This window comes from Bos javanicus, chromosome 5 (genome assembly GCF_032452875.1).
Source record: "Bos javanicus breed banteng chromosome 5, ARS-OSU_banteng_1.0, whole genome shotgun sequence".
Classification (NCBI taxonomy): domain Eukaryota; kingdom Metazoa; phylum Chordata; class Mammalia; order Artiodactyla; family Bovidae; genus Bos; species Bos javanicus.
The window spans coordinates 71,537,983-71,565,447 of record NC_083872.1 but is presented as its reverse complement, the minus strand read 5'-3'; the positions used below and the strand labels follow the sequence as shown (position 1 = coordinate 71,565,447).

General features: G+C 40.5%; 1 protein-coding gene across 1 annotated transcript; it reads left to right on the top strand.

Moving 5' to 3' along the window:
* Positions 1–637: 637 nt before the first annotated feature.
* Positions 638–27,465, top strand: RTCB (RNA 2',3'-cyclic phosphate and 5'-OH ligase). The gene is made up of 12 exons (XM_061417226.1): positions 638–817; positions 3,636–3,714; positions 6,161–6,228; positions 7,421–7,520; positions 9,556–9,712; positions 11,284–11,440; positions 12,398–12,557; positions 13,821–13,996; positions 14,804–14,992; positions 15,687–15,797; positions 17,379–17,498; positions 21,021–27,465. Exons 1-12 carry the CDS (start codon positions 725–727, stop codon positions 21,126–21,128), a joined length of 1,518 nt encoding a protein of 505 aa, XP_061273210.1. The 5' UTR covers positions 638–724; the 3' UTR covers positions 21,129–27,465.

Below are 27,465 nucleotides of genomic sequence, written 5' to 3'. Positions count from 1 at the left end.
GCTGAAGCTGAAACTCCAATACTTTGGTCACCTAATGGGAAGAACTGACTCATTTGAGAAGACCCTTATGCTGGGAATGATTGAAGGCAGGAGGAGAAGGGGACGACAGAGAATGAGATGGTTGGATGACATCACCGACTGGATGGACATGAGTTTGAATAAGCTCCGGGAGTTGGTGATGGACAGGGAATCCTGGCGTGCTGCAGTCTATGGGGTCGCAAAGAGTTGGACATGATTGAGCGACTGAACTGAACTGAAACTCCAAGCAGATGATTCCTTGGAACAACTGGACCTGATCCAGATTCAGTGCGTTTTTCAATGCTGAATGTGAATGTGAGGTTTGCTCAGTTATGTCCAACTCTTTGCCACCCTATGGACTGTAGCCTACCAGGCTCCTCTGTCCAATGCTGAAAAGCACTTCCAAAACGAAAGATAACTAGATCATACTAAAAAGTACTGGATTTAGCTTAGCTTTAGCGTGGAAGAGACTGACTAGTTAACATCCACAAAGATAAATGCTAGAGGATGGTCTATCTTAACTAGTAAAGGAAAAAGAGAGAGAGCGCGCGCGATTGATACAGGTTTTGAACCTCGGCGCTTGCCGTCGCCCACCCTGCTGCGGAACCGGCCGCGCCTGCGCGCTGAGTGCCGGAAGGCGGTGTTTAAGTCAGCGGGACAACGCGGCCAGTGGATTCTCAAAGGGAAGCCGTGAGTTTTCGCCACCATGAGTCGCAGTTATAATGATGAGCTGCAGTTCTTGGAAAAGATCAGTAAGAACTGCTGGAGAATCAAGAAGGGCTTCGTGCCCAACATGCAGGTGAGGCGGGGGAGCAGGGCTCCGTGGCTGGGGGTCCGTGGCGCCTCCCTGCCCACCGCGCTGGGCCTCCTCCAACCCCTCCAGACCCCTAGCGCGCGGGGGCCGCCCTCGTCCCGCCGCCAGCGGATTTCCTCTGGCGTCCACCCCAAGTTCCCCTCCGTCCCATGAGTGCTTCCTCCGTGCCGACCCAACGTCTCCGGTGGAGACGTCCCAGCACGGTGAGGGGGAAGAAAGCGGAATGCGTCCAGCGCATCCACATAAATAAGAAACTGGCCTTTGCGAAGCGTTTTCACACAGAAGTCTCATAAATGGACCGTTGCTGAGCCTTGGAGACAGCAGCGGTCTTCCACTAGGTGCTTAGCAAGTCCGGAGTGGAGTTGCTTGGGCCAAACTCCGCTCCTCTGAGTCATGCTGGTCATTCATGTAACGTTTACGGACCTGTATTCACTGTACCGAGTTTTTAGTTCACTGTACTGTTCTTTGTGGGTGTTTTTTTTTTTTTTTAATTGACAGGCAAAGTTTTAATAGAACAGTCTTTCTTCTCGAAACAGACGAGAAAGGTCACAGGGCGGGGTGTTTTCTTTTTCACAGGCACTTGTCAGTAGGGCCTGGAGGGTCAGTCGATTGCACAACTTCTTTTACTCACCTAGTAGAAGCTCAGCTAAGACATGGTGTCCAGTTCATGTCTTCGTCTGACAGGATGATGTATTCCCGACGAAGACTTGGGACCGTGATACTAGAGAGTTTGAAAACCTGGTCTCTGTTATTTTGGGGCTTCCTTGCCATTTGTGCTTACTATCTTTCATTAAAGTGAAGAAAGAAGGCATTTGTGAGGTTTTGGCGCATATGTTCTTAAATGGCTTTTGAAATCCCTTTAGATACCCTGCAAGTGTACTGAAGGTTTGTGATTCTGCGTCTTGGTAAAAGTTCCTGAGAGCCACTCCACTGTTTTACTCAGTATTATTATTGAGTGTCCCCTATGAACAAAGCACTTAGCTAGACGCCGAGGGGAGGAAAAACCCATAGCGGTAAACCTCCTTTTTGCTCTGTTTTTTCCCCTTGGTAGCGACTTCACTTTTCACTTTTCACTTTCATGCATTGGAGAAGGAAATGGCAACCCACTCCAGTATTCTTGCCTGGAGAATCCCAGGGACAGAGGAGCTTAGTGGGCTGCCGTCTATGGGGTCGCACAGAGTCGGACACGACTGAAGCGACTTAGCAGTAGCAGCAGGAGCAGTTTCTTTTTATGGAATCCGGTTCTCTGAATGGAGTAGAAAATAAAAAATCATATGATCATCCTAAGAGGATTGTGACACACATTGTCATGTTTTGACAGCAGTCCTAGCTTAACTTTTAATTCACACTCTCCTGCTAATTCTGCATGGGAGCAAGTCTGATTTTGCTCAGCACTTTCCATTAACTATTTAAACAACACTTTGCTACCACCTCTCCCTTGGGAATGGAAAGTTGAAACATTGATATATTGCTCTTAAAAAGTTACTGACCTTTATGCTAGGCTTGTGTTGAATTCCCATTCTCTTAAGAGTAGAGAATTTAACACTTGAATTCTCATCTCTCTCTTAATCTCCATTCCTCTCACAAGAACCATGTGCTACACTAAAAATTTCTCTTTGTTCCTTAAAAACATTTCTCTCCCATCTTTATGTCATCTTTCCATTCAGCTCCTAAATATGTTGCTGTTCCAGTAATGTCTTTTGTCTTTAAAGAGCCAGCTCAGTGTTCACAAAGGGAACAAACTGTGAAGCCCCCCCCCCACGCCCCCACCCTAGACTGTTGAGCCCCTTCTACATCAGATTTTTCTGTAGAACTCTGCTTCTATTACAGCACTGGCGTCATTGCACGCTCTGCATGTTCTAGTCGACCACATCCTAGACTGGAAGCTGCACAAAGGGACAACCCTGCATCGTTTCTGTCTCTCCCCTACTGTGCAGTACAGTCCTGACACATAATGAGTCCTCAGTAAGCGGTGAATAATAAATGCGACCCTTTAGAAAAGTGTGCTGGAGATATTCTCCATCAACTGGTATTGTTAGTCTCCCAGTGGTACGATGCAGAAGTTTTCCTTCTGATAAATCAATTTCCTTGTCCAGATGATTATTAAGTCTTTGGTTCTTCACTGCTTGGCAGATCCTTCATAATATTTGATCTCTGATTAACCTGTTCTCACCTTTGGTGTTACATAAGTATATCTTCCATTGTCTTGTGTGTGCCTCTATCATCAAGCTTTTTTATTCTCTTAGAATTACACAGATTGTAAAACTAAGCTTTTTTTTTATTCACTGTTTACATAAGTACAGATTTGTACTTATCAAATCAAAACAGAGGACAGTAAAGTGTAGTGTGCTGTTGTCTTAGACATGGAAAAAGTATGCTTAGGTCAGATGATTGCATTTGTATGTTTAGATCTGAGCTTTTGATTCTTTTTTTTTTCCAAAACCTACTGATGTTTTAGAAGCACAAGAATACTGAGACCTTTGGCCTTAGTGAGAGCATTGTTGGAAGACTTTTCTTAATCCCACATGCACACAAAATATTTTACCTGTTGAACTTTTAAATGTGGCTTATGAGAGTAGAAGAATAAACAAAATGATTTGTGGAACATTGTAAAATACATTTCAAAGGTATATTTAAAGATGGGAACATCTTGTAAGAAGTTTTCTGCTATTTAAGGTAGTGTGAGAGTATTTTATGAAGAGTAAAGCAAAATAAATATTGTCTGCAGTGTTTGTATTCTATCCAGTACTTGTATATCAGGTCCGTGTGCTCTGACATAATTTTTCCCTTTCTTTGATACCAGGTTGAAGGAGTTTTCTATGTGAATGATTCTCTGGAAAAATTAATGTTTGAAGAATTAAGGAATGCCTGTCGAGGTGGTGGTATGTAAATTATAGAGTTTTACATGTGGCAGTACAACTAGTGTATACCTTGTGGCGTGAAAATGGTAACTCAAATAATTATAATTTAAAAATACAAAAGTATTGTCGAGGAATGATCAAGACTTGAAGTGAGACAAAAGCCTGTTACTTATTCGTGATCACATTTTTGGCCGCCTGAGCTTGTAAAGCACTTTAGCTGGATGGACCTGGTTGGTTTTGCAGCCAACCTCTGACAGTTACAATAAGAACAACCATTTACTGTGCACTTACTATGTAAATGTACAGGCATTTACATAGCTTATGGCATATAATTCTTGGACTAACTCTAAGAGGAAGATACCTCCATTTTACAGATGTTTAAGTCAAGGCTCGGTGAGGTTAAGTCATTTTAGTTCATCCAAGGCTATAGTTTCTCAGTAACAGAACCAGAATTCAGAACCAGTTGTGTCTAATTACAAAGTCAGTATGCCTTTAGTCTCACTAAACTTCAGTTATCTCATCCATAAAAAAGAGTTTATCACACCTATCTTGCAAGACTACGGGCAGATATAGAGATAAATGTATAACATTCTGATGATGATGGTGAAATAGAAATCTAGTTTTAACCCTTTTATTTTTTAGGTCAACAAACCTAAAATAAATTTCACCACTGTCTCACCAGGGCATGCTGACTTGTCTAAAAAGATGTGCTGATACTACAACCCCAGATCCCCTGACTCCATGCAGTTTCACAACACTTCCTAATTGCCCTTTTTTGTCATTTAGAGTAAAACTGTTTTGTTTTTTTTTTTAATAAATATTATGAACAGTTAATGCTTTTTTTATATTGACAACATAATGTGTAATGATTATGTTTTACAACTCCAAGTACAGTATTTGCAGGCAACCATCATAGTCTGCACAGAATACTGACGGCGTGTTTGTAATTAGTGTGGTTGCCCTCACTGCTTTCCTGTGTGTGTGCTGCCTTCTTTCCCACTTATTCTCAAACACACTTATGAAAACTTTGTTTTTGTAGTCCTAACCACTACCCCTTCATTTAATCCAGTCTAGAAAAGTGACTATATTTCTGCCAAAAATCCCAAAGAAAGGCAATGCCAAAGAATGCTCAAACTACCACACAATTGCACTCATCTCACATGCTAGTAAAGTAATGCTTAAAATACTCCAAGCCAAGCTTCAGCAATATGTGAACCATGAACTTCCATATGTTCAAACTGGTTTTAGAAAAGGCAGAGGAACCAGAGATCAAATTGCCAACATCCACTCGATCATCGAAAAAGCAAGAGCGTTCCAGAAAAACATCTATTTCTGCTTTCTTGACTATGCCAAAGCCTTTGACTGTGTGGATCGCAATAAACTGTGGAAAATTCTGAAAGTGATGGGAATACCAGATCACCTGACTTGCCTCTTGAGAAACCTGTATGCAGGACAGGAAGCAACAGTTAGAACTGGACATGGAACAACAGACTAGTTCCAAATAGGAAAAGGAGTCCATCAAGGCTGTATATTGTCCCCCTGCTTATGTAACTTATATGCAGAGTACATCATGAGAAATGCTGGGGTGGAGGAAGCACAAGCTGGAATCAAGATTGCGGGGAGAAATATCAATAATCTCAGATATGCAGATGACACCACCCTTATGGCAGAAAGTGAAGAAGAACTAAAGAGCCTCTTGTTGAAAGTGAAAGAGGAGAGTGAAAAAGTTGGCTTAAAGCTCAACATTCAGAAAACTAAGATCATGGCATCCAGTCCCGTCACTTCATGGGAAACAGATGGGGAAACAGTGGCTGACTTTATTTTTCAGGGCTCCAGAATCACTGCAGATGGTGATTGCAGCCATGAAATTAAAAGATGCTTACTCCTTGAAAGGAAAGTTATGATCAACCTAGACAGCATATTAAAAAGCAGACACATTACTTTGCCAACAAAGGTGCGTCTAGTCAAGGCTATGGTTTTTCCTGTGGTCATGTATGGATGTGAGAGTTGGACTGTGAAGAAGGCTGAGCGCCGAAGAATTGATGCTTTTGAACTGTAGTGTTAGAAAAGACTCTTGAGAGTCCCTTGGACTGCAAGGAGATCCAACCAGTCCATCCTAAAGGAGATCAGTCCTGGGTGTTCATTGGAAGGACTGATGTTGAAGCTCAAACTCCAATACTTTGGCCACCTGATGCAAAGAGCTAACTCATTTGAAAAGACCCTGATGCTGGGAATGATTGAGGGCAGGAGGAGAAGGGCACAACAGAGGATGAGATGGTTGGATGGCATCACCGACTTGATGGACACGGGTTTGGGTGGACTCTGGGAGTTGGTGATGGACAGGGAGGCCTGGCATGTTATGATTCATGGGATCGCAAAGAGTCAGACACGACTGAGTGAGTGAATTGAACTAAACTACCAAAAATCAAATGTGTTCACTTTTTTCATATTGAAATTTTGTTTTCAGGTGTTGGTGGCTTCCTGCCAGCCATGAAACAAATTGGCAATGTGGCCGCCCTGCCTGGGATTGTTCATGTGAGTCCATATTCAGAGCTTTAGTCACTTATATTTTCTTTTAGTCTAAAAGTTGAATAGGTGAATGGCCATGCCTAGCTGATAGTGGTATCATCTAGACAGTGGCCCTCAAACATCTAGAAATAACTGTGGAATTTAAAGAAATAATTGAATCTGGGTATATCTCAGTTTTTGGTTGCCTTTGGCCAGAATCTGTAAGTGTTTGAGAACCTTTGGAGTAGATTTTATTGTCTTGTTTCTTATTGTTGTACACATTACTCTTGTATTAGTGTACCACCAGGGAAAGTTTCAGTGTGGCCGCATTCAAGAGGATGACTGGAGGAAGATTGGAAAGAAGTATAAGGGTTAGGACTGAGGGAAGGGAGAGAGGTGCACAATATAACTGTTAAGGATATGAGTGGAAAAAGAGGCTGGTGGTGATGCTGGGGATAGAAATGGATGGTACAAGTGGGGACCCCACCCAAGTCTGCATTTCAGATTCCACCATTAGGGGTAGATGTTAAATCCAGCAGACGTGTTTTGAGGTCCTGATGCAGGTTACTATGTTCAGCACTTGGGGGAAGAAATGAAGAGACGTGGCTTGTACATTTAAGGAAGTGTTCAGGTGTCTGCATATATCCCTACCATGTTGTGATCTCCATTCTTTCTGAGTCAGGATACTTCCCTAGGCCCCGGATGTAGACAGTGCACAGTTTTCACTCCATCTGATGTGTTACATTTGTCTTATTTCTTAAACACTGAGGACCTTTGTAAATCTGGCATTTCTCTCCTGTCAACCTGACATGACCACAATTTGTCAATGTCTAAGCATCATCTTTAAAATGTGATAGTATTAAAATTAGCGTATGGTTGTCCTATATCATGTTGTACTGAGGCGTTTCTCTTTTCAGTTTTCTTAGTTAATGGTCAGGATTTGAGGGGGTAGGGAATGTTGTGGATTTTTTTGTCTTTTGGCTGAACTGCAAGTGGGAAAATCCCAGTGGTCAAACTTTGTAAAAAGTCTTTCCTGCCATGTCTAGCTTTATGATTAGGAATTTTTATACCCAATTTCCACCAATAGAGAAGATTTCATGAAAACAGAATCTTGATTTGGGGAAGGTTTTAATTCCCAGTCTGTTTTAGAGTAAGATCTGTCAGGCAGCCAGAGTGCCAGGTGGAGAAAGCTGTATTTCTTTTTCTGATTTTCTTTCAGCGATCCATCGGTCTTCCTGATGTCCATTCAGGTTATGGGTTTGCTATTGGAAATATGGCAGCCTTTGATATGAACGACCCTGAAGCAGTGGTATCCCCAGGTGAGGTCACTGTACACGTCTGCTGTCAGGCGTGTAGCTTCTCAGAATCATAGCCTTTCTAGAATAGATTGTGGCTGCTTTTTGTGTGTGCATGTCAGCTTCATCATGTTCTATCATTTCTGTTCTTCATTTTCTAAGAGGATTAATTGTGGACACTTGGAGGCTATTAAAATATCAAATAAAAGCATATATTTATTTAAAACTATTTGAGCTCCTACTTTGTGCCAGGCATTATTCAGACATTGGCTACAAACCAAACCAAAAGACTTCCCTGGCTAGTGTATCTTCTTTGTGTCACAGTTACCTCTTAGACAAATTGGAGCTAATGATATTACTTACGACATAATATTTTTGTGAAGATTAAATGCATTAAGCTGTGCTAAAGTACTTAGTACAATGCTAGACACTTAGGAAGTACTTGATAAACGTTTGCTCGTATTATCATCGTTATTATCCACTTCTAGTTGTACACTTCTTTTCTGCTGTGGTATGCTTTCACTGAAAATATTTCACACCAGAAATAGTATCTTTGCTCTAGAGTCTGAAAAAAAAGATGAAAGTACAAATTATATGTTGAGAGTTTTGGTGGACAGGATTATTTTAGAGCAATCCTCTGCCAAGAATAATGAGAAAAGCTGTGTAAAAATTTCAAAACAAAGCCAAAACACATCTGTTGAAACCATAAGAAAACTGTTGAGACAGTAAGAATTTGTGAGGCTAAGATCCAGAGGAAAAAGTGCAAGTACATGCGCCCAATATTTAGCACTTTTAGCTTTTCTTTTGAGGTCATGGCAGATTTGTCCTTAAGGACACAGATGATGCGAATAACCCTGTTATAGACTTGACACCTTCACCTCTAAGATATGTATGTGATTGTACATGCACCCACATTATAGTGCACCCAAGAATTGTAGAATACACGTTCTTTTCAAGCGCACATAGAATGTTCACCAAAACTAGACCATGTACTGAGCCACGAAGATGATCTCAGATTTCAAAGCATTGAAATCAGAGTAGCAGTTCTCAAACTTTAGACTTGAGACCTTTTCACATTCTTAAAATTATTGAAGGTTGGTCTCAAAGGTTTTATTGATGTTTACCTTACTGGAAATTAAAACTGAAAAAGTTTAAAACAGTAACATGTAAGGACACATTCCATGTTTCATTATGCCTCACAGCAAACATGTTATCACATGTCATGTAGCCTTTGGAAAACTTCACTGTGCAGTAGAGAGAATGCATTTAGAAGGCTAATGAATGTCTTAGCATTGTTATACAGTTAATCCTAAAGACATGAAATGATCTCTGGGCCATACGTAAGAACCACTGTTACAAAGAGTAGTATCCTACCACAGTGAAGTTAAGTTAGAAATCATGAACAATAAAAACTAAGGGGAAGAAACCCCATATGTTTGTAAATTGAGCAGTATGCATTTAAATAACCCATGGGTCAAGAAAATCATAATGGAAACTACAAATAATTTTAATGATAATTTTAAAAATAACCTGTCTAAAAATTGTTACTATTAATACCATCCTTGAATAGAAATACACAGCCTTCAGTGCACAGATTACAAAGGAAGAAAGGCTACAGTATCAATGATATAAGCATCCATCTCAAAAAGTTAACAAAAAGCACAACAAATTAAACCCAGGAAAGATAGAAAGATGGAAATAAGAGCAAGATTAATGAAACAATATACAATGGAAAGGATCAACAAAGTCAAAAGTTGGTTCTTTGAAAGGACTAATAGAATTCATGAACCCCTGATAAGAGTGACCGAGAAAAAAAGAGAAGCACATAATTCACATTTTAATCTCTAGTCTAAATGTTACTTATGGTTATTTTTGCCTCCTTGGCCCACAGTATGTGTTTAAATTATGTTGTTGTTAGCTACTTTGTCAGCTACTTTAAAACATAATCTTTAAGAGTGGCTATCTTTTAAACCCTTTATTCATAGTGGGTAACCACTGGTAACAATGCTTAACCACCTGGTTTTGCTAATATTTGACTTAATTTTTCTCTATTTTGTAGGTGGTGTTGGGTTTGACATTAACTGTGGTGTCCGCTTGCTGAGAACCAATTTAGATGAAAGTGATGTTCAGCCTGTGAAAGAGCAACTTGCCCAAGCTATGTTTGACCACATTCCTGTGGGAGTGGGGTCAAAAGGTGTCATCCCAATGAATGCCAAGTAAGAACAAAAGTTTCCAATATATGGAATGAGAGATAATAACCACGTGATCCTCATTTTCAGTGTAGGACATTTAGGAGATAGGGATTGTTCAGTCACTTTTCAGGAAGTGTAATGAACTGTTTTTTTAAGCATGAGGTCCATAATGTTTGTTAGAAACACTAGTCAATTCATGTTCATTGTGACAGCCTTTGACATACAGTTCTAAATAGAATAATATCCATTAATGTTTACTGAGCATTTCCTATGTGCAAAGCATTGTGTGGTGGTGGATGTGTATATCATTTTGTGTAGGTAATAATGCTAATATTATCCGTGGTTTACAAGAAAGGAAACTGAGGTTTAAAGAGATAATAGTAAATAAGCTAGTAAAGTCAGGATTCACATCAAGGATCCTTTGGCTTCAGAGGTTATATTCTGAAGAGCACTGTCCTTTGTCAGTGAAGATGTATTTATTGATGACCTTCCTTTTTGGGTGATAGCCTGAGTTTGTTCTTCACCTACAATATCATGTATTTCCAAAGTAGAGAATTCCATGTAAGACTACCCTGCAGTGGCCTTTTAGTGGCCATCGGTGTACTGTGTCATATCTTGTGTAAAGCTGTACACCTTACACTTTGCAGGGTGTGCTTAATAAGTGTACCGCTTTAATATCTTCTGTTTTATCTTTAAAATTTGTATGAATTTTGTGTTCTATTCAGATACGTGTACAGACATTAATATTAAAACGTTTTAGCTATTTCCTGTTATATACAACTCCTATTTACCAAAAAGCAAAACACAACCCCCCAAAAAACACTTAGAGTAAAACTGATACATTTGGAAGATGCTTATTCTGTGATTTTATGTGGTCCCTGACATGCAGTTCCACTTTGAAAAGCATACTTGGAACATCTAATAAATTCCAAGCATCTTTACAAATATTTTTGATAGGAATTTTGTCCTAATAGGTAATGTTTGAAATGAGCTGTTGTGGGTAGAGCACATTGATCATTGTAATTGCTCCTGATAATATTTTGAAAAGGGGCTGGACCTTAGGTGAAGATGAGAGCTTTTTTCTTCTAGGGGTTTAATGTGTATACACCTCAACTTCAAAATGCAGATACAGTAAAGCTAGGTAGTACTTCTGTTGCCTGAGGACATTGAGATAGCTTTATTTATTATTTGTAATTTTTCATACGTTACTATGAAAAGTTAGTGTTAACTGTGGTAAAGTTGGTGATAGATAATGACTGTTGGTTATAGTTATAAATTTTCTGTGGCTGCTTAATCACTGCATCATAGAACTCAGGATCAGAGAGGTAAATAAAATTTGAAAAGTATGAGGGGCTGTAAAAATGTGAAGAACTATAATCATCTCCAATGTGGTGTTTAGTACTTCAGTATTCAATTGTTTATGAAACTGCTTTCCTCAAAAAACTAAAATTGCTAATAGCATGAACTGTGTCCCACACGATGCCTGAGGCACAGGCAATAAATGGAGTGCTTTCCTCTGCCCTTTGAGATGTGGTCATTCTTAGGTTTTGATCTGCCTTGGCTGTGAAGTGACCTTCACCTTGTTACTCACTCAGAGACTTGGAGGAGGCCTTGGAGATGGGTGTGGACTGGTCCCTGAGAGAAGGCTATGCCTGGGCAGAGGACAAGGAGCACTGTGAGGAGTATGGAAGGATGCTGCAAGCTGATCCCAATAAAGTCTCAGCCAGGGCTAAAAAAAGAGGCCTTCCCCAGGTAACACTCACTTTGGAGGGGAGACGTTCATTTTTTTCATGGTTTTTTTTTGGCGGGGCGAGGGGGGGAGTCTGTCTTCCATGTGTGGAGAGTATATCCCCAGCGTTTTTCGGAGTACATTGAGAGGAACACAGTTTTATTTATGCTTCATTCTTACTCTTAAAAAGCTGTCAGGAGTTTGCACATATTCATAAAATAAAACAAGGTGTCATGAATTAGAAGTGGATGGGAAGAAAATGAAATATGATTATAAGACTTAAAATGTATACCAAAATTGCTTATGTATAAACTTTGACAATCTACAGATTTGGCTGAAAGTTTTCTAGCATCTAGGTTGAAAACAGATACCTTGTCAGTTCGTGGTGTCCATGAGATTAAAAATATACCAGATGTTTGAAATTTACACTAATTGTAATGGCTTTGCCACTAATTCACTATGACTTTAGGCAAGTCTCTTGCCTTCTGGGTCTTGTTTTCTTAGCTGAGAATTGAGATAAAAGTTAAAACTAGGCAACCTCTGAAGACTCTTGTTGCACTGCCATTTTCTGGGTCCCTAAATCATCTATTAGCTCCAATTATGGGATATATCCTTCCAGTGATGTGTAAGAGTCAGCATTCATCAGAGTTCATCCCAAAATTTGACCATTCTCTCCATGATGTTTAAATTGTCCTGTGAGCCCTTTGATGGTCTGAGTTTTGGTTGATGAAGCTTTTAATGTGTTGTACCTCAAGCAGATAATGAACAGTAAACTGCAGGAACTGCTGTACACTATTTTAGTTGTGTGGAATACTACTTGAAATAAATGAAACTTTTCTAAGCTTAGAAGTTTCTTTATTACATAAAACACTATTTGTGTGGTTATCTTTTTGTTGATTGTTCCTACCAATTTGCTTTTTAAATGGATTTTTTTCAAACCAGAGTAGCTGCTGTTTTATCAAACGTTCTTACTTTTGTAGTTGGGGACTCTGGGAGCAGGCAACCACTATGCAGAAATCCAGGTTGTGGATGAGATTTTCAACGAGTATGCTGCTAAGAAAATGGGCATTGACCATAAGGGACAGGTGTGTGTGATGATCCACAGTGGAAGCAGAGGCTTGGGCCACCAAGTCGCCACAGGTATATTCTGGACCTAAGTTTTGGCTTGGTGCTAAAAAGTACATTTTATGGGGAACCATATAGAAGTTTAAGGGAGAAAGTGCTGAAAGTTTACTTGTAGTTTTTTACCCTTGTTCTCCTCACTGGCAATGCGTCTTTGAACAAATTAACTTCACTAGGCTTTAATTTCCTTGTTGGAAAAAAATGAGAATAATTATTTTGTACAGTGTTGTAAAAGCTCCACTTTTTATGTTTACTCTACAGATTACTGTTACTAGCTGACCGAGAAAGAGCAATAAAAATCTTAAATTGTAGAATTTATGATAGATGCAGATTTATCAAGATTGGGTGTTATGATGGATTCAGTGATAAAATAGTAAGGCAAGGACTCTGCTGTCAGATTATCTCATGAGAAAGATGTCATGTTTATTAAAAAGAAAAACTAAAGGCAAAAGATAGTAATTGATAAAATAATATGGAAGAGACAGAATGTTTGGGTAAAAGATTTTAGAGGTGACTTCATAGACACACAACATTTGAACAATCATATGTGCAGGACATTCATGACCAGAAGACAGCATAAACAAAAGCAGGAGGCAGGGAAATAAAGGTCATTTTGGATGGTTCGTAGGATGTGTGAAAGGGTTTATGGATATAGGATAACTTATATGGACACATGGAAATTATAAACTCTGAGTTACAATTATGGTTCATCCTTGTATGTATGTTTCATTCTGTGGGAATTTAATGATCTGTCCCAACATGGCCTGTTTAGGGTATTTTGTCTAGCAGGAGTATGGAGCACTGGCTAACATTTCTGAACTTTCTACTGAGTACTTCTCTACAGTTTATCACGAATTCGAGTTGCATGCAGAAGATCTAGCAACTTATCTCCAGTTCTTTTAGGTTAAGTCACTGAAAATTATTTTCAAAAGCTGTGATAGTAATACATGTTTTACTACTTCTCATTCACATGCCAGGAAAAGAGTAACTCAGACCATGATGTTGTTAATTCTCTATATCTCCATTCCCCTTACAAGTCCTAGAGAGCAAGTGTTCTCTTTGGGGTCCACATACATTGTGTCAGACAGCTCTGACAGAAGATTCTCCATAAATACATCTTAACCAACAAGTAGATGAGCTCAGAAACAATTTAAAGGGAAAAATGTATTTTACTTGTTTCTTTTTAGAATGGTTTTGAATATAGTCTACCTTTCTGCAGTAAATCTGAATTATAAAGGGAAAGCCGGCTGACTTGGACTTGGTTGCTCTCTCTCCTTTCAGATGCACTTGTAGCTATGGAAAAAGCCATGAAGAGAGACAAGATTATAGTCAATGACCGTCAGTTGGCTTGTGCTCGAATTGCTTCCCCAGAGGGTCAGGACTACCTGAAGGGAATGGCAGCGGCTGGGAACTATGCCTGGGTCAACCGCTCTTCCATGACCTTCTTAACCCGTCAGGTACAATTGAAGCTGCTTGTCTGTTCCTAGTTATACATGATGAACTTAAATGATTTAAAACAGTGTAATCAAGTCAAAGCCTATATAATTTGGTTTTGGTGTAATAGATATTCAAAATATTGGCAAAGAGTCCAAGCTTTTGTCGTGTCCTTAAGCTCACTCAGTAGGGTATCAGGAGTGGGGAGAAGAGAAACTAAAATTATTCCTAGAATTTGCCTTGAGCAGTGGAGAGGGTGGAAGTCCTGGTCCCTGAAATTCAGGAGGCTGAGGAAGAAGCACTTCTGAAGAGTGAGATCAAGAGTAGTTGTAATCTTTTTTTCCTCCCCAAAGGGTTTCTTTAAAAAAGAATTTGGCTTTGCTGGGTCTTTGTTGCTACTTTCAGGCTTTCTCTGGTTGCAGGGAACTGTGGCTACTCTCCAGTTACGGTTCTTGGGCTTCTTGCAGGGGCTTCTCTGGTTGCAGAGCACGGGCTTTAGGCATGTGGGCTCAATAGTTGTGGCTTGTGGGCTTAGTTGCCCTATGGCATGTGGGATCTTCCTGGACCAGGGATCTAACCCGTGTCCCCTGCACTGGCCAGTGGATTCTCAACCGTTGGACCACCAGGGAAGTCCCAAGAGTAGTTGCAATTTATTCGGTGACACTTGCTCTGTGGTCTAAAGACAGTTTTTGTCCTTTACATGAAGATTAATAATTTTGCTAATTTTGAACTCTTAGATCCCTCACTCCCTTCAGGAACAGAGCTTTCAGAATCAATAAGTTCTGAAGAGCTAGTTCTGGCCGCTATTAACATTATGCTTTCTCTCTTAGGCTTTTGCCAAGGTCTTCAACACAACCCCTGATGACTTGGACCTGCATGTGATCTATGATGTTTCTCACAATATTGCCAAAGTAGAACAGCATGTGGTGGACGGGAAGGAGCGGACTCTGTTAGTACACAGGAAGGGGTCCACCCGAGCCTTCCCTCCTCACCATCCCCTCATTGCGGTTGATTACCAAGTACGTACTGAGCCATTTGTGGTTTTAAGCAGTGGGGGCATGATTTGGACAGTTCTAAATATGGACGAATTTAAACAGGAAAGCAGCAATTGTGAAAAGAAAACAGTCTGTCATCCATGAGAACAGTGATTTCCAGTCTTCTCTGAAGTATGACTTCACCCTCCATCGGTGCTTGCAGTGTGCTGTCTAAACAATGCTGCATAGAGAATATTCTGCTCCATTAAGATACATTAAGATTCTCTTTTAAGGCCTTTGAATGATTAGAAGACAGGATTAAGACTAAACTCAGTCTGTTTCATTCCTCTTCTCCTTTCGATATCTGGCTGTGATCAAGTTAGAAGGACCCTTAACCAGCCATTTCACAGATCAGGAAACAAGCCTGAGAAGGCAAGTGCCACGCTTGCTCAGGATGGTTCTTCCTAAAAACTCTTCCCTACACATTTGAGTTTTGTTTTGCTCTTACTTTTGGTCTGTCTTCTATTTTTCTGGTCCTCACATTTTCCCTCCCATCCTCTACCCTTACCTTTCAGTTATCAAAGAATCAAAATACTGTCTTGATGTAGTTGTGAGAACAGTGCATTTAGAGGCCCAGGCTTCTCCACAGTCCTTTAGTGCAAGAGGAAATTTAAATCTCAGGCATGGAAAGTTCATGCACTCCTGAATGTTAACATGTTTGATTTGTGTGCTTCCTCAGCTTACCGGACAACCAGTGCTCATTGGTGGCACCATGGGAACCTGTAGCTATGTTCTTACTGGTACTGAGCAGGGCATGACTGAAACCTTTGGAACAACTTGTCATGGAGCGGTGAGTTATGAAAACAGAAGCTCACTTAGAAAGACTATCTTCAGTGTAGTCATTGCTTTGCATTTTGATGGGCAAATATACTTGAAAGTGAAAGCGAAGTCGCTCAGTCATGTACAACTCTTTGTGATTCCATGGGCCGTAGCCTGCAAGGCTCCTCTGTCCATGGGATTTTCCAGGCAAGAACACTGGAGTGGGTTGCCATTTCCTTCTCCAGGGGATCTTCCAGAGCCAGGGATTGAACCCAGGTCTCCTGCACTGCAGGCAGACTCTTTACCGTCTGAGCCACCAGGGAAGCCCTTGGTTGAACATTAACAAAGTTGAGGTTTGGATCTGTCTTGTCTTCTACAAGAGTTTATCCCCAGAATATATACTGTCTAGTAATATATACTGAGGTCACCAAGTATCTCAACCTTGGTGAGTTCATTGTATGGCTAGGAACTATTCCTCAACTCTGAATCCACAAAATGTGGATTGAGAAATTGTCAGACTAGCATAACTGATAAAACTTAACCTGATACAAGTTTACTGCACAGTGTTTCTCAGTGATTAACAGACGTAGCCGTTAGCACAGTTTGTTCCTTACTGAGTAGATCCACCCAAGATTTGGAGGAAACGCCCTGTTTTACAAATCAGGACCCATGTGCAGACTGCTTACCTATTTCAGTGTATTGCTTCTTCTAAGCCAGGCGTTGGCAAACTTTCTATAAAGCACCAGACAGTGAACATTTTAGGCTTTTTGGGCCAGAAGATCTCTGTAGGAGCCATTCCATTTTGCGATCATAGTAGAAAGCAACTGTACATAAACAAGTGGGTTTGCTGTGTCTAATAAAACTTTATTTACAAAAACAGGTAGTAGGCCCCCAGACCAGTTTTCTTACTGCTTTTCTAAGCCATCAACGTTCTTAGCTGATGATGGAGTGGAAAATAGAAACTGTCTAGGATATCTTTTCAACTGGACAGGCCCTCGCATATATATATCTCTCTATATATATGAACCGTACTATTTTTTCCTGACCCTTTCTTGTTTCCAGTTGCCTCTCAACTCCTAATTTTTAACCCAGTGATCAAAATCATCTTCCCTCACACATGTCAACAATGTTTCAGGGCATTTTTTATTGTCACAGTCAGGGAGAGGAGTTTTGCTGTTGGCATGTAGTGAGTAGAGGCCAAAGATTCTGCTAAATGTCTTAGAGTATGTATGACAGTTACCTAATCCAGGATGTCAGTAAGTCCTAAGGCTGAGAAACTGTTTTAAATCACAAACAGCACAAAGTTTTTGTGATGATAGACTTATCATTTACAATTTTAAATGAACATATTTGTATTTACTTGATAATAGCAATCAGAAACACAAAACTGAATCTTAAAATGCTTTGTAAATGCGAATTTGTTTTCCACAAAGATGATGAATCTTACAACAAAAGGTATATTATAAGCTTGATGAAATAGGAAAAGATTGTTTTTAATTCTTTTTATAGTTTAAAAAGAAGTCAAGGAAAAAGCATATAATCCTAAGGGTTTAAATTAATCACTGGGATTGAACATAATTTATAAATGAAGTTCACTCCTTTCCCAACCTAGGGCCGTGCACTGTCCCGAGCAAAGTCAAGACGTAATTTAGATTTCCAGGATGTCCTCGACAAATTGGCAGACATGGGAATTGCAATCCGTGTTGCCTCACCCAAGCTGGTAATGGAAGAGGTAAGTGAAATTTTGAAAAGTATGCAGCATAAAACTGTTCATAATGTATGCCAGTATACAGAGACAGCAGTTGTTACTATTGCTAATAGAAATATCCTTGAGGAGATGAAAATTAGAAAATTAGAGATACCAAGGGAATCTTGCAAAGATGGGCTCAATAAAGGACAGAAATTGAGCTCATCTTTTCATGCAAAGATGGGCTCAATAAAGGACAGAAATGGTAGGGACCTAACAGAAGCAGAAGATATTAAGAAGAGGTAGCAAGAATACACAGGAGAACTGTACAGAAAAGATCTTCAGGACCCAGATGATCATGATGGTGTGATCACTCACCTAGAGCCAGACATCCTGGAATGTGAAGTTAAGTGGGCCTTAGGAAGCATCACTACGAACAAAGCTAGTGGAGGTGATGGAATTCCAGCTGAGCTATTTCAAATCCTGAAAGATGATGCTGTGAAAGTGTTGCACTCAGTATGCCAGCAAATTTGGAAACCTCAGCAGTGTCCACAGGACTGGAAAAGGTCAGTTTTCATTCCAATCCCAAAGAAAGGCAATGCCAAAGAATGTTCAAACTACTGCACAACTGCACTCATCTCACATGCTAGTTAAGTAATGCTCAGAATTCTCCAAGCCAAGCTTCAGCAATATGTGAACCATGAACTTCCAGATGTTCAAGCTGGAGTTAGAAAAGGCAGAGGAACCAGAGACCAAATTGCCAACATCTGCTGGATCATCAAAAAAGCAAGAGAGTTCCAGAGAAACATCTATTTCTGCTTTATTGACTATGCCAAAGCCTTTGACTGTGTGGATCAAATAAACTGTGGAATAATAAACATTTGTTTATTGTTTATAATAATAATAAACAATAAACCGTGGAAAATTCTTAAAGAGATGGGAATACCAGACCACCTGAGCTGCCTCTTGAGGAACCTATATGCAGGTCAGAAAGCAACAGTTAGAACTGGACATGGAACAACAGACTGGTTCCAAATAGGAAAAGGAGTACGTCAAGGCTGTATATTGTCACCCTGCTTATTTAACTTATATGCAGAGTACATCATGAGAAACGCTGGGCTGGAGGAAGCACAAGCTGGAATCAAGATTGCGGGGAGAAATATCAATAACCTCAGATATACAGATGACATCACCCTTATGGCAGAAAGTGAAGAAGAACTAAAGAGCCTCTTGATGAAAGTGAAAGAGGAGAGTGAAGAAGTTGGCTTAAAGCTCAACATTCAGAAAACAAAGATCATGGCATCTGGTCCCATCACTTCATGGGAAATAGATGGGGAAACAGTGGAAACAATGGCTGACTTTATTTTTCAGGGCTCCAGAATCACTGCAGATGGTGATTGCAGCCATGAAATTAAAAGACACTTACTCCTTGGAAGGAAAGTTATGACCAACCTAGACAGCATATTAAAAAGCAGAGACATTACTTTGTCAAAAAAGGTCCATCTAGTCAAGGCTGTGGTTTTTCCAGTGGTCATGTGTGGATGTGAGAGCTGGACTATAAAGAAAGCTGAGCGCCGAAGGATTGATGCTTTTGAACTGTGGTGTTGGAGAAGACTCTTGAGAGTCCCTTGGACTACAAGGAGATCCAACCAGTCCATCCTAAAGGAGATCAGTCCTGGGTGTTCATTGGAAGGACTGATGTTGAAGCTGAAACTCCAGTACTTTGGCCACTTGATGCAAAGAGCTGACTCATTTGAAAAGACCCTGATGCTGGGAGGGATTGAGGGCAGGAGGAGAAGGGGACGACAGAGGATGAGATGGTTGGAGGGGATCACCGACTTGATGGACATGGGTTTGGGTGGACTCTGGGAGTTGGTGATGGACAAGGAGGCCTGGCGTGCTGCGGTTCATGGGATCGCAGAGTTGGACACAACTGAGCAACTTAACTGAGGAGGTGAAAGGAGGTGAGATCTCATGGGATTTGTCTTTGTTAGGAGCTCAGGTATGAAATCATCATTTAAGAGAGAGTGATTGGCTTAGTGAAATTTAGGTGATTGGCAGGACAGTGTCAGGGATCCACTTGAACTTAAATTTATTGGTTGGGTGTTTTTCAGCTACGTTCAACTCTATGGATGGAGGCGTGAAATAGATGTTGAGTTTCCTTTAGTCAGGGTTGCAAGTACAGCACAGTGAATGGTAATCAAGGTTGTTGATGGGTTGAAGAAAGATTGTGGGTCTCGTGAAGTTTAAAGGATTGTTGGAGGTGAAAACCTAGGCTGTGTTCACCAGCCTGGGATGTTGGGAGCAGAGACTGGGGGAGTTGTAAGCATTGGTGATGACCAGTTCTGGGGTATGACTCTGGGAGTGAATGGCTGAGGTAAGCATTGAAGGAGCAGCAATCAAGGAACTAGGAAACCAGGTACTGAAAGGATCCTCTTCCTGGATATTGAAATTGTTCGAAATTATAGGTGGAGAGGCTGAGGGTGACCCAGGAGCTGGAAATCTTCCAGTAATAACAGGAACGGATTCTAGCAGATGATTGCAGCAAGAAGAGTAGTAGGTGGTATAGATGATGATTGCAAAATTCAGAGCTGGGAGAAAGGAGGGAAAACTGTCTGAAAGGAAACATCAAGAGCAGGGACACCTGTCCCTCCTCTTAACCTAATGGCATGACCCAGTTTGGGAGAGAGAACAGCTGCCACTTCAGAAAGTTGGAGGCAGAAGTAACATCCTCAGGGTAGATCCAGGTTTCAGGAAGAACAAGAAGGCAAAGGGAATGTTTAAACAAGAAGGGAAGAAGTTCTTTCCCTTTGACTCAGTGAAAAGGAGTTCAGGGGTTGCAGTGGAAACATTTCAGAAACTGGAAGGGAATGAGAGACGGGCTTTCAGAAAGGGGTGTGTACACAGCCCCATGGGGTTCAGTGAGAGTTCTAAGCTTGCTGTGCTGACAGGCGGGAGATGAAAGGTGTGTGTGAAGAGGTTTCTTCTGTTGGTGGCGAGACTGAAGGAAGGTGGGGAGGTCTTACTAGAAACCACAAACTGTGTGTATGTGTATGTATAAATACACATGTACACCTGCGTAAATACAGAGTTAGTTATATATGTGAATGTAATAACCTTTCCTTATTGTGAAGGTATTATATGTTCATTCCAGGAATTTTGAAAACTATAGAAACATATAATAAGAGAAAATCAGAATTGTTAATAACTCTACCATCCAAAGACAGTTACCACTAAAATAACGATTTGGTACATTTCCTTTCAGTTGGATATTGGTGTATGTGCTTTATTCAGTTACATTTACTGCTTTTCCTACTATGTACATGATATACGTTCTTTGGGGAAATTCAGAGAAATACAGAAAAAATATAAAACAAGATGAGAACGTTTATCATACTTCCCCCTTACCCACACTGAACTTAATAAATCTTTGCTTATTTTATAGGCGAAAAAAAACAAACCCAACTCAGTGCTGTTTGTGCATTTCTCTAATTACAAGTGGAAATTAATACTTTGAAAGATTCCATTTTAAGTAAACTTTTGCAATGTTTAACTCCACCCCTACAGGCCCCTGAGTCCTATAAGAACGTGACGGATGTGGTGAACACCTGCCATGATGCCGGAATCAGCAAGAAGGCCATTAAACTGAGGCCAATTGCTGTTATCAAAGGATAGAACCTTGACCACGGCCACCAGACACCACTGACCCTCCGTGAAGTGGAAGTGGACAAAAACACTCTTCAGACATCAGACTCGATACCTGACAGGTTCCAGGGTGTGCAGCTCTAGCTGCCTGTTCCAAAATGATGGTGGGGCGGCTTCCAATTCTGGAGTCAATGTTGTAAACTTTCCTTCTGGGAGGAGTCATGTTGCCCCCACTTGGAAAGAAATGCATATGCTTCCTCCCTGATTATCCCACAGATTTTTAGAAAAATCTAAAAATTTTTTAGATGGTGAGGCTAAGTCAAGAAACTGCCTTACTCAGTCACACAAGTCTTTCTTCATCAGAATGAAGTTCTTTACACCAGCCTCTGTTTCCAGCCTGTGAGGTACTGTGAAGAACATTCTATTAAATAGGAAGGTTTTGGAATGTCTTTTTTCCCTCTGTCACTTGGTCCACTTATCCACTCTTACACCGCCTTGTCCTGCACTGAGCAAAACCCTAAATGCTGTTCTTACTTGGTGCATACAAATGGGTCAAAGAAGGATGTTGAACAGATGGATAATGGGACAAGTTATAGAGGGGGAATGTGTGTGGAAGTGTAGGGATGGGTGCCCAAAAGAAGATATCTCTTCATAGACTTGTTACCTTTGTTGTTCTAAATATAAGGCAGAGTTTTGACTTACCTGTAAAAATGGCATCAGCTGCTGTCTGTCATTAATTAGGCCTGGTCAGGTAGACTTTTCTTGAATAATAACTTACAAGGCAGCATCAGAGAACCCCCACAAAATACTGCGTATCTTTACATTTGCGATTGAATTATTATAAAACATGAAATGGCCACAGCTGTGATGCTAATGGTTATTCTTCGTTGACAGGTTGACTAGTCTTGTGCCACCTAATCAGATGAGGTGCTATGTACTATGACACCCGAAGATGTTAAAGTTACAGGTTACTAAGGCCACAGCTGAGTCCAGACACTAAATAGAAAAATCTAATAAAGTTGTAGTATGTTGTTTATATTTCATGCTTAATGTTTCATAGCTTAGGACGGTTAGTATTTCTACTTGATTCACTTTGGTCAATGTTGCTGTTTTCTGATTTTCTTCTGGTTGCTTTCAGAGATGCACCTTAAAGATACTCTTTTCTAACACTTATCCCTCAACTTATAATAAAATCCCCCATTGGAGTATCTTCTAAATGCTAGCTAGAGAAAAGCAGACTTCCTCTGAAAAAATGTGACATGAAACAGCATGTCTTTACTTTGAGCATTCAGTAACGTAAATGGGTTTAGAGTTTGAAAGTTACCAATAAGTTAGTCATCTTAATGCAGTAATTATATATTACTTGTGCCTCTGGGTTGGACCAGTGATCATTGTGCACAGATGAGTTAAGGATGCAGGTTACCTGTGGACACTGGAGGGCATTTGAGGATGAGGAACAGGCTTCAGGCAGGTGCTAGGTTCTCATCTCTAGAGATGAGGCAACAGTGAGTATCTGTGTGGACTCCCTCTAACTGGGCTTTCCCAGTGATGTCATTTAGCAAAGTCTGCTTCCAGAACTGTGATGTCAGTGCAGGAAATGCTGCCGATAATCCAAGATACATATGTTACATCCTCTTGGACACTTTGAAAGTCACTCTGGGGAGGGGCTGCTGCTGCTAAGTCACTTCAGTCGTGTCCAACTCTGTGTGACCCCATAGACAGCAGCCACCAGGCTCCCCTGTCCCTGGGATTCTCCAGGCAAGAACACTGGAGTGGGTTGCCATTTCCTTCTCCGATGCATGAAAGTGAAAAGTGAAAGTAAAGTCACTCAGTCGTGTCCGACCCTCAGTGACCCCGTGGACTGCAGCCTACCAGGCTCCTCCGTCCATGAGATTTTCCAGGCAAGAGTACTGAAGTGGGATGCCATTGCCTTCTCCACTGGGGAAGGGAGAGGGGAGCAGATGAGGTAGAGAAATAGAAATGATTTGTGCCATGGCATTTCTGTATTATAAGCTTTTCTTATATGTAGCATTTCTCCAAACTTGGCCCTATTAATGACCTTGGGAAGTAATAGTTAATATTTTGAGTTCAAAAAGAAAACTACAAACATTGTTTTCCTTGTTCTAAAAATGTCATTTTCTCATTTCAGGCAAAAACCATTTTAAAATGAATGTTCAAACAAAGTTGAAGTAACCAGCTGTTTTTATTGCTCTAAATGTTCCCCATGCCTGGGCACATGGACACAGCTGGGAATGCACTTTGATAAGGGACTGTCTGGTTTCACCAGGCATGAAATGAGTCTTATTACTGTGCACATCTTTTTCAGGCCTTTAAAGTCAGTAGGTTTATCAGTAATATTTTGAAAAGCACTGACATTCACACATTGATGATGGACTGTGTCATTCCTGTCATCAACATGTGTCTGCAAAAACCAATTTATTAGACATAAAATATGAACACTCACTAATTTTCTAATTTTGTGAAATGTTTTGTGGAGCAACAAGGAACTGAAGATTCAAATATTGAAGTAAAACCTTGCAGATCTTAAGATGCTCCCATTTTGATCTTCATATAACCTTTAAAAGCTTACATACAAGATAACTTTTTTTTTTTAGGTTTTCCTATTTTGTTCTTGTTTTTTTAAAGTTACTTTCTCCTATTTCTGAAAATTGCTTTTAGCATCATCTGTATTGCTGAAATGTTTACAACTCCCTGTGCCTGATATTTCAATACACAACTCACATTACCCTTTCTGTCCTTACTTCTCATTTATGTCCTTATTTTTGCATCTGCTCCATTGCTTGACTACATAGGATTTTCACATTGTCCAGAGAGCATGATTTGGGTCCATCTGGATCAGCTGAGTATGAAGATGCTATTAATTATTAATCAAGCACCTTGGAGTGTGCCAAGTTATTAATAGTTTCTGATCTTTAAAGGCTCTTGCTTTGAAACTAGTATCTGAAGTACCAGTGATCTGAAGATCACTGGTATTTGTTGTAAGAAGGACATATCATAGAGAAGTGAGTGGTGATTGAAGTTATACCTTGCAGATAGACATGTAGTAAATGAAAAAAATACCAAGCATATAGTAGGTGCTTTACACATTAAAAATCACCATTCCTGCTTTGCAGTGTAGCCAGCATTTTTACCTATGGTTTTAGTCCTTAATGAGTGAGGGAGGGCTAGGCAGGATTGATGCCCTTACTCAGCCTTGAAGCAATTTCAGAAGACTGACCTTCTCCCCTCTGCTTCCCATTAGAATATGGGAGTAAAATCTCTGAGGAGGGAATGAAACTCTAGGGAAGGGGGCATTCCCCTTTAAACAACCATTAAAAGAATGACAGCCATCAGTTCAGTTCAGTTCAGCCTCTCAGTCGTGTCCAACTCTGCAATCCCATGAATTGCAGCATGCCAGGCCTCCCTGTCCATCACCAACTCCCGGAGTTCACTCAAATTCATGTCCATCAAGTTGGTGATGCCATCCAGCCATCTCATCCTCTGTTGTCCCCTTCTCCTCCTGCCCCCAATACCTCCCAGCATCAGGGTCTTTTCCAATGAGTCAACTCTTCGCATGAGGTGGCCAAAGTATTGGAGTTTCAGTTTTAGCATCAGTCTTTCCAATGAACACCCAGGACTGATCAGATGTGACAAAGACTGGTTAGAACCAACTATCAACTAGATCCAAGATGGCAAAAGATTCAACTTCCAGTGGGCCTTGAGCCTCCATATATGCTTATTGTAATACATTAGCATATGCAAAATGACACCTACCAGTGCCATGACAGTTCCAGGACCAACCACTGAAAGGCCAAAAGGTGGGCAGTGGCCCAATTCCTGGACATCGCCGCCTCTTCCCCATAATAATTGGGATAATCCTCCCACTCATTAGCCTGTGAAATTACCCAGCCTGTGAAAACTAACCATTCCATATTTCAGGGCCTCTCGGCTTTTCAAATGGACTGTATTCTGTCTATGGAATGTGCATCTCTCTAAATTTGTTTGTTACCTATAAATAAACAAGCAAGCCAACAAACAAATGAGGGAGGGCGGGAGAAAGGATTATGTGAGCCATTCACTTGAATTTAATTAGGTTTGCATGGTAGGTATCCCTTCGTTACAAATTGGAATGTAGCCTGAAACATCAAGTAGTTTGCCGAAGGGCACCAACTAATGACAAAGCCAGGCATGGAGAACCAGGTATTTTGACTCCCAAGTTTAATTTTCTTGCTTTGACTGCTCCAAATGGCTGTTCTGATTGAGACTTGTCTAGTTATTTGAATCCGCATAGGGCTACTTTAGAATAGTAAAAGGAGAAGAGATGTTGGTTGAAAATCAGAGTGAAAAGTCATTGAATTACAAAAATCCTTGCTTTATTTTTCTTGGCCATTATTGCCACCTGAAAACATTTATGCTTGTTTATTGACTCTTCCTAAAGTTAAGCTCCGTGTAGGCAACTAGTAAATATTTTCTGATTGAATGGATGGATGTACAGATGGATGGATGAAGACCATCCATAGACGGTTTACTACCACTGATCTGTGTGATACATTAACTCCCTAAATTTTAGTTCTTCTTCTGTAAAATGAAAGCGGCATGTAATACGTGCTTTGTTGGATGGTTATAAAGATCAAATGAGAATAATACATAGAAGGGCCAACCTGCTATCAGGTAGGCCCTCAGGAAATGTCAGCTGATGGAGAATTTCTGTTACTAGAGGTCCTTTAAGAGAGAACAGGTATGCTTTTGCCCTGCATGGGTTAATCCTTCATTTCACTAAAACTCCTGGGGTTGAATCGGGTCATTTCCCAAGGCCCTTTCTAGTCCTGAGATTCTGAGATCTGATTCCTTTTTCAGAGGTGTTTCTACTGTTGGGGATATAAGAAATGTCTTCAGTGCCCCCCTCAAGGCTCGCTTTGCAGGCAAAAACCAGTTTGATTGTCTGGGCACACTTCATCTGCCACTTTTTAAGTTCCATTTTGACCATGGTTAATGACAGTGAATAACCCAACAAGAAAAGGCTGCTGACAGGTTTTCGGCAAAGGACGCAGCTAAATAGCTACAAACAGATTAAAAATCATTCTCACCACCCAGAGAGCCTGTGCATAAAAACACAACTCATCGATGATGATCAAAGAGCTGGGAATGGTTCTGCAGTTTCATGGACTAATAAAGCAGCGTCAGGCCCTCTGCCCTCTCCCAGAAGCCTGTCTGCATGATGGACATGAAAGGCTGGCAATGACTGAAAGCGAAGGGTCACCAAATGATCATTCTGTGAAGGATTCCACTGATGGACGTTTCCATCGAAAGTCTCATTCCCAAGGTGACAAGTGGGATTGTTACCCATTTTGGGAGAAGACAATGATAACTTTGGGAGCTTTGAAGAAAACCTTTGTCTAGACAAACAGCTTGGAAAGCTTGTGAAATGCACCATCTGAAACGTGGCTGACTTGGTTATAGCTAGGTAATGCTGACTCATCCTATGAAATACCTTCCCCGACCTGATGGGACTTTGGTCTCAAATTCAATTAAGGTTTATAGCACTTGGAGTCAGAGGATGAGTGTTAAGTTCAAGTGTCCTGAGTTGAAGGTATGTTGTTTGGTTGCTAAGTCATGCCTGACTCGCAACCCCATGGACTGAAGCCCACCAGGCTCTTCTGTTCATGGTGTTTCTCAGGCAAGAATACTGGAGTGGGTTGCCATTTCCTTCTCCAGGAGATCTTCCTGACCCAAGGATCGAACCCACATCTGCATTCTCCTGCATTGCAGGTAGATTCTTTTTTACCACTGAGGCACCAGGGAAGCCCTTTGAAGTTATGTTACCCACAGATCAGAAATGGCTAGGCCAAAGAAGCAGACAACATATCTCCAAATCTAAACAGCCCAAGGGCATCTCAATTCTACTCCCCTCCAAACCCTGTTCATTTTTCCTAAGTTATTTTTTCTTCCCTATGTCCAGACATTTCCACAAAGGGAAGAAAATAACGACTGTTTTTTTCTTTCTCACTAACCCTTGATACATTGCATCTCCTTTATACCGGTTCTGTAGAAGTTAGTCTCTCTGAGAATTTTATTTTTAGCCCTAGAAGCTACAGAGAAAAAATAAATTATTGAGCATCTGTTATTTGCTGCCTGACTCAGGCAAGGTGTGTTGTGTATATTATCATTATCTCATATAATAAACACTGGTGAACTTTCATAGTTAATTATAATCACAAAATTATAAAATATTAAATACAAATATCATTTAAGTTTCTGTATCATCACAGGAGTTTGTGCAACTTTTTAACGAAGTCATTAAAAACTGAATTCCATGCTTTTGAAGGCAGACAGTTCTGTGGGACACTATTAAACTCGTACAGTCATA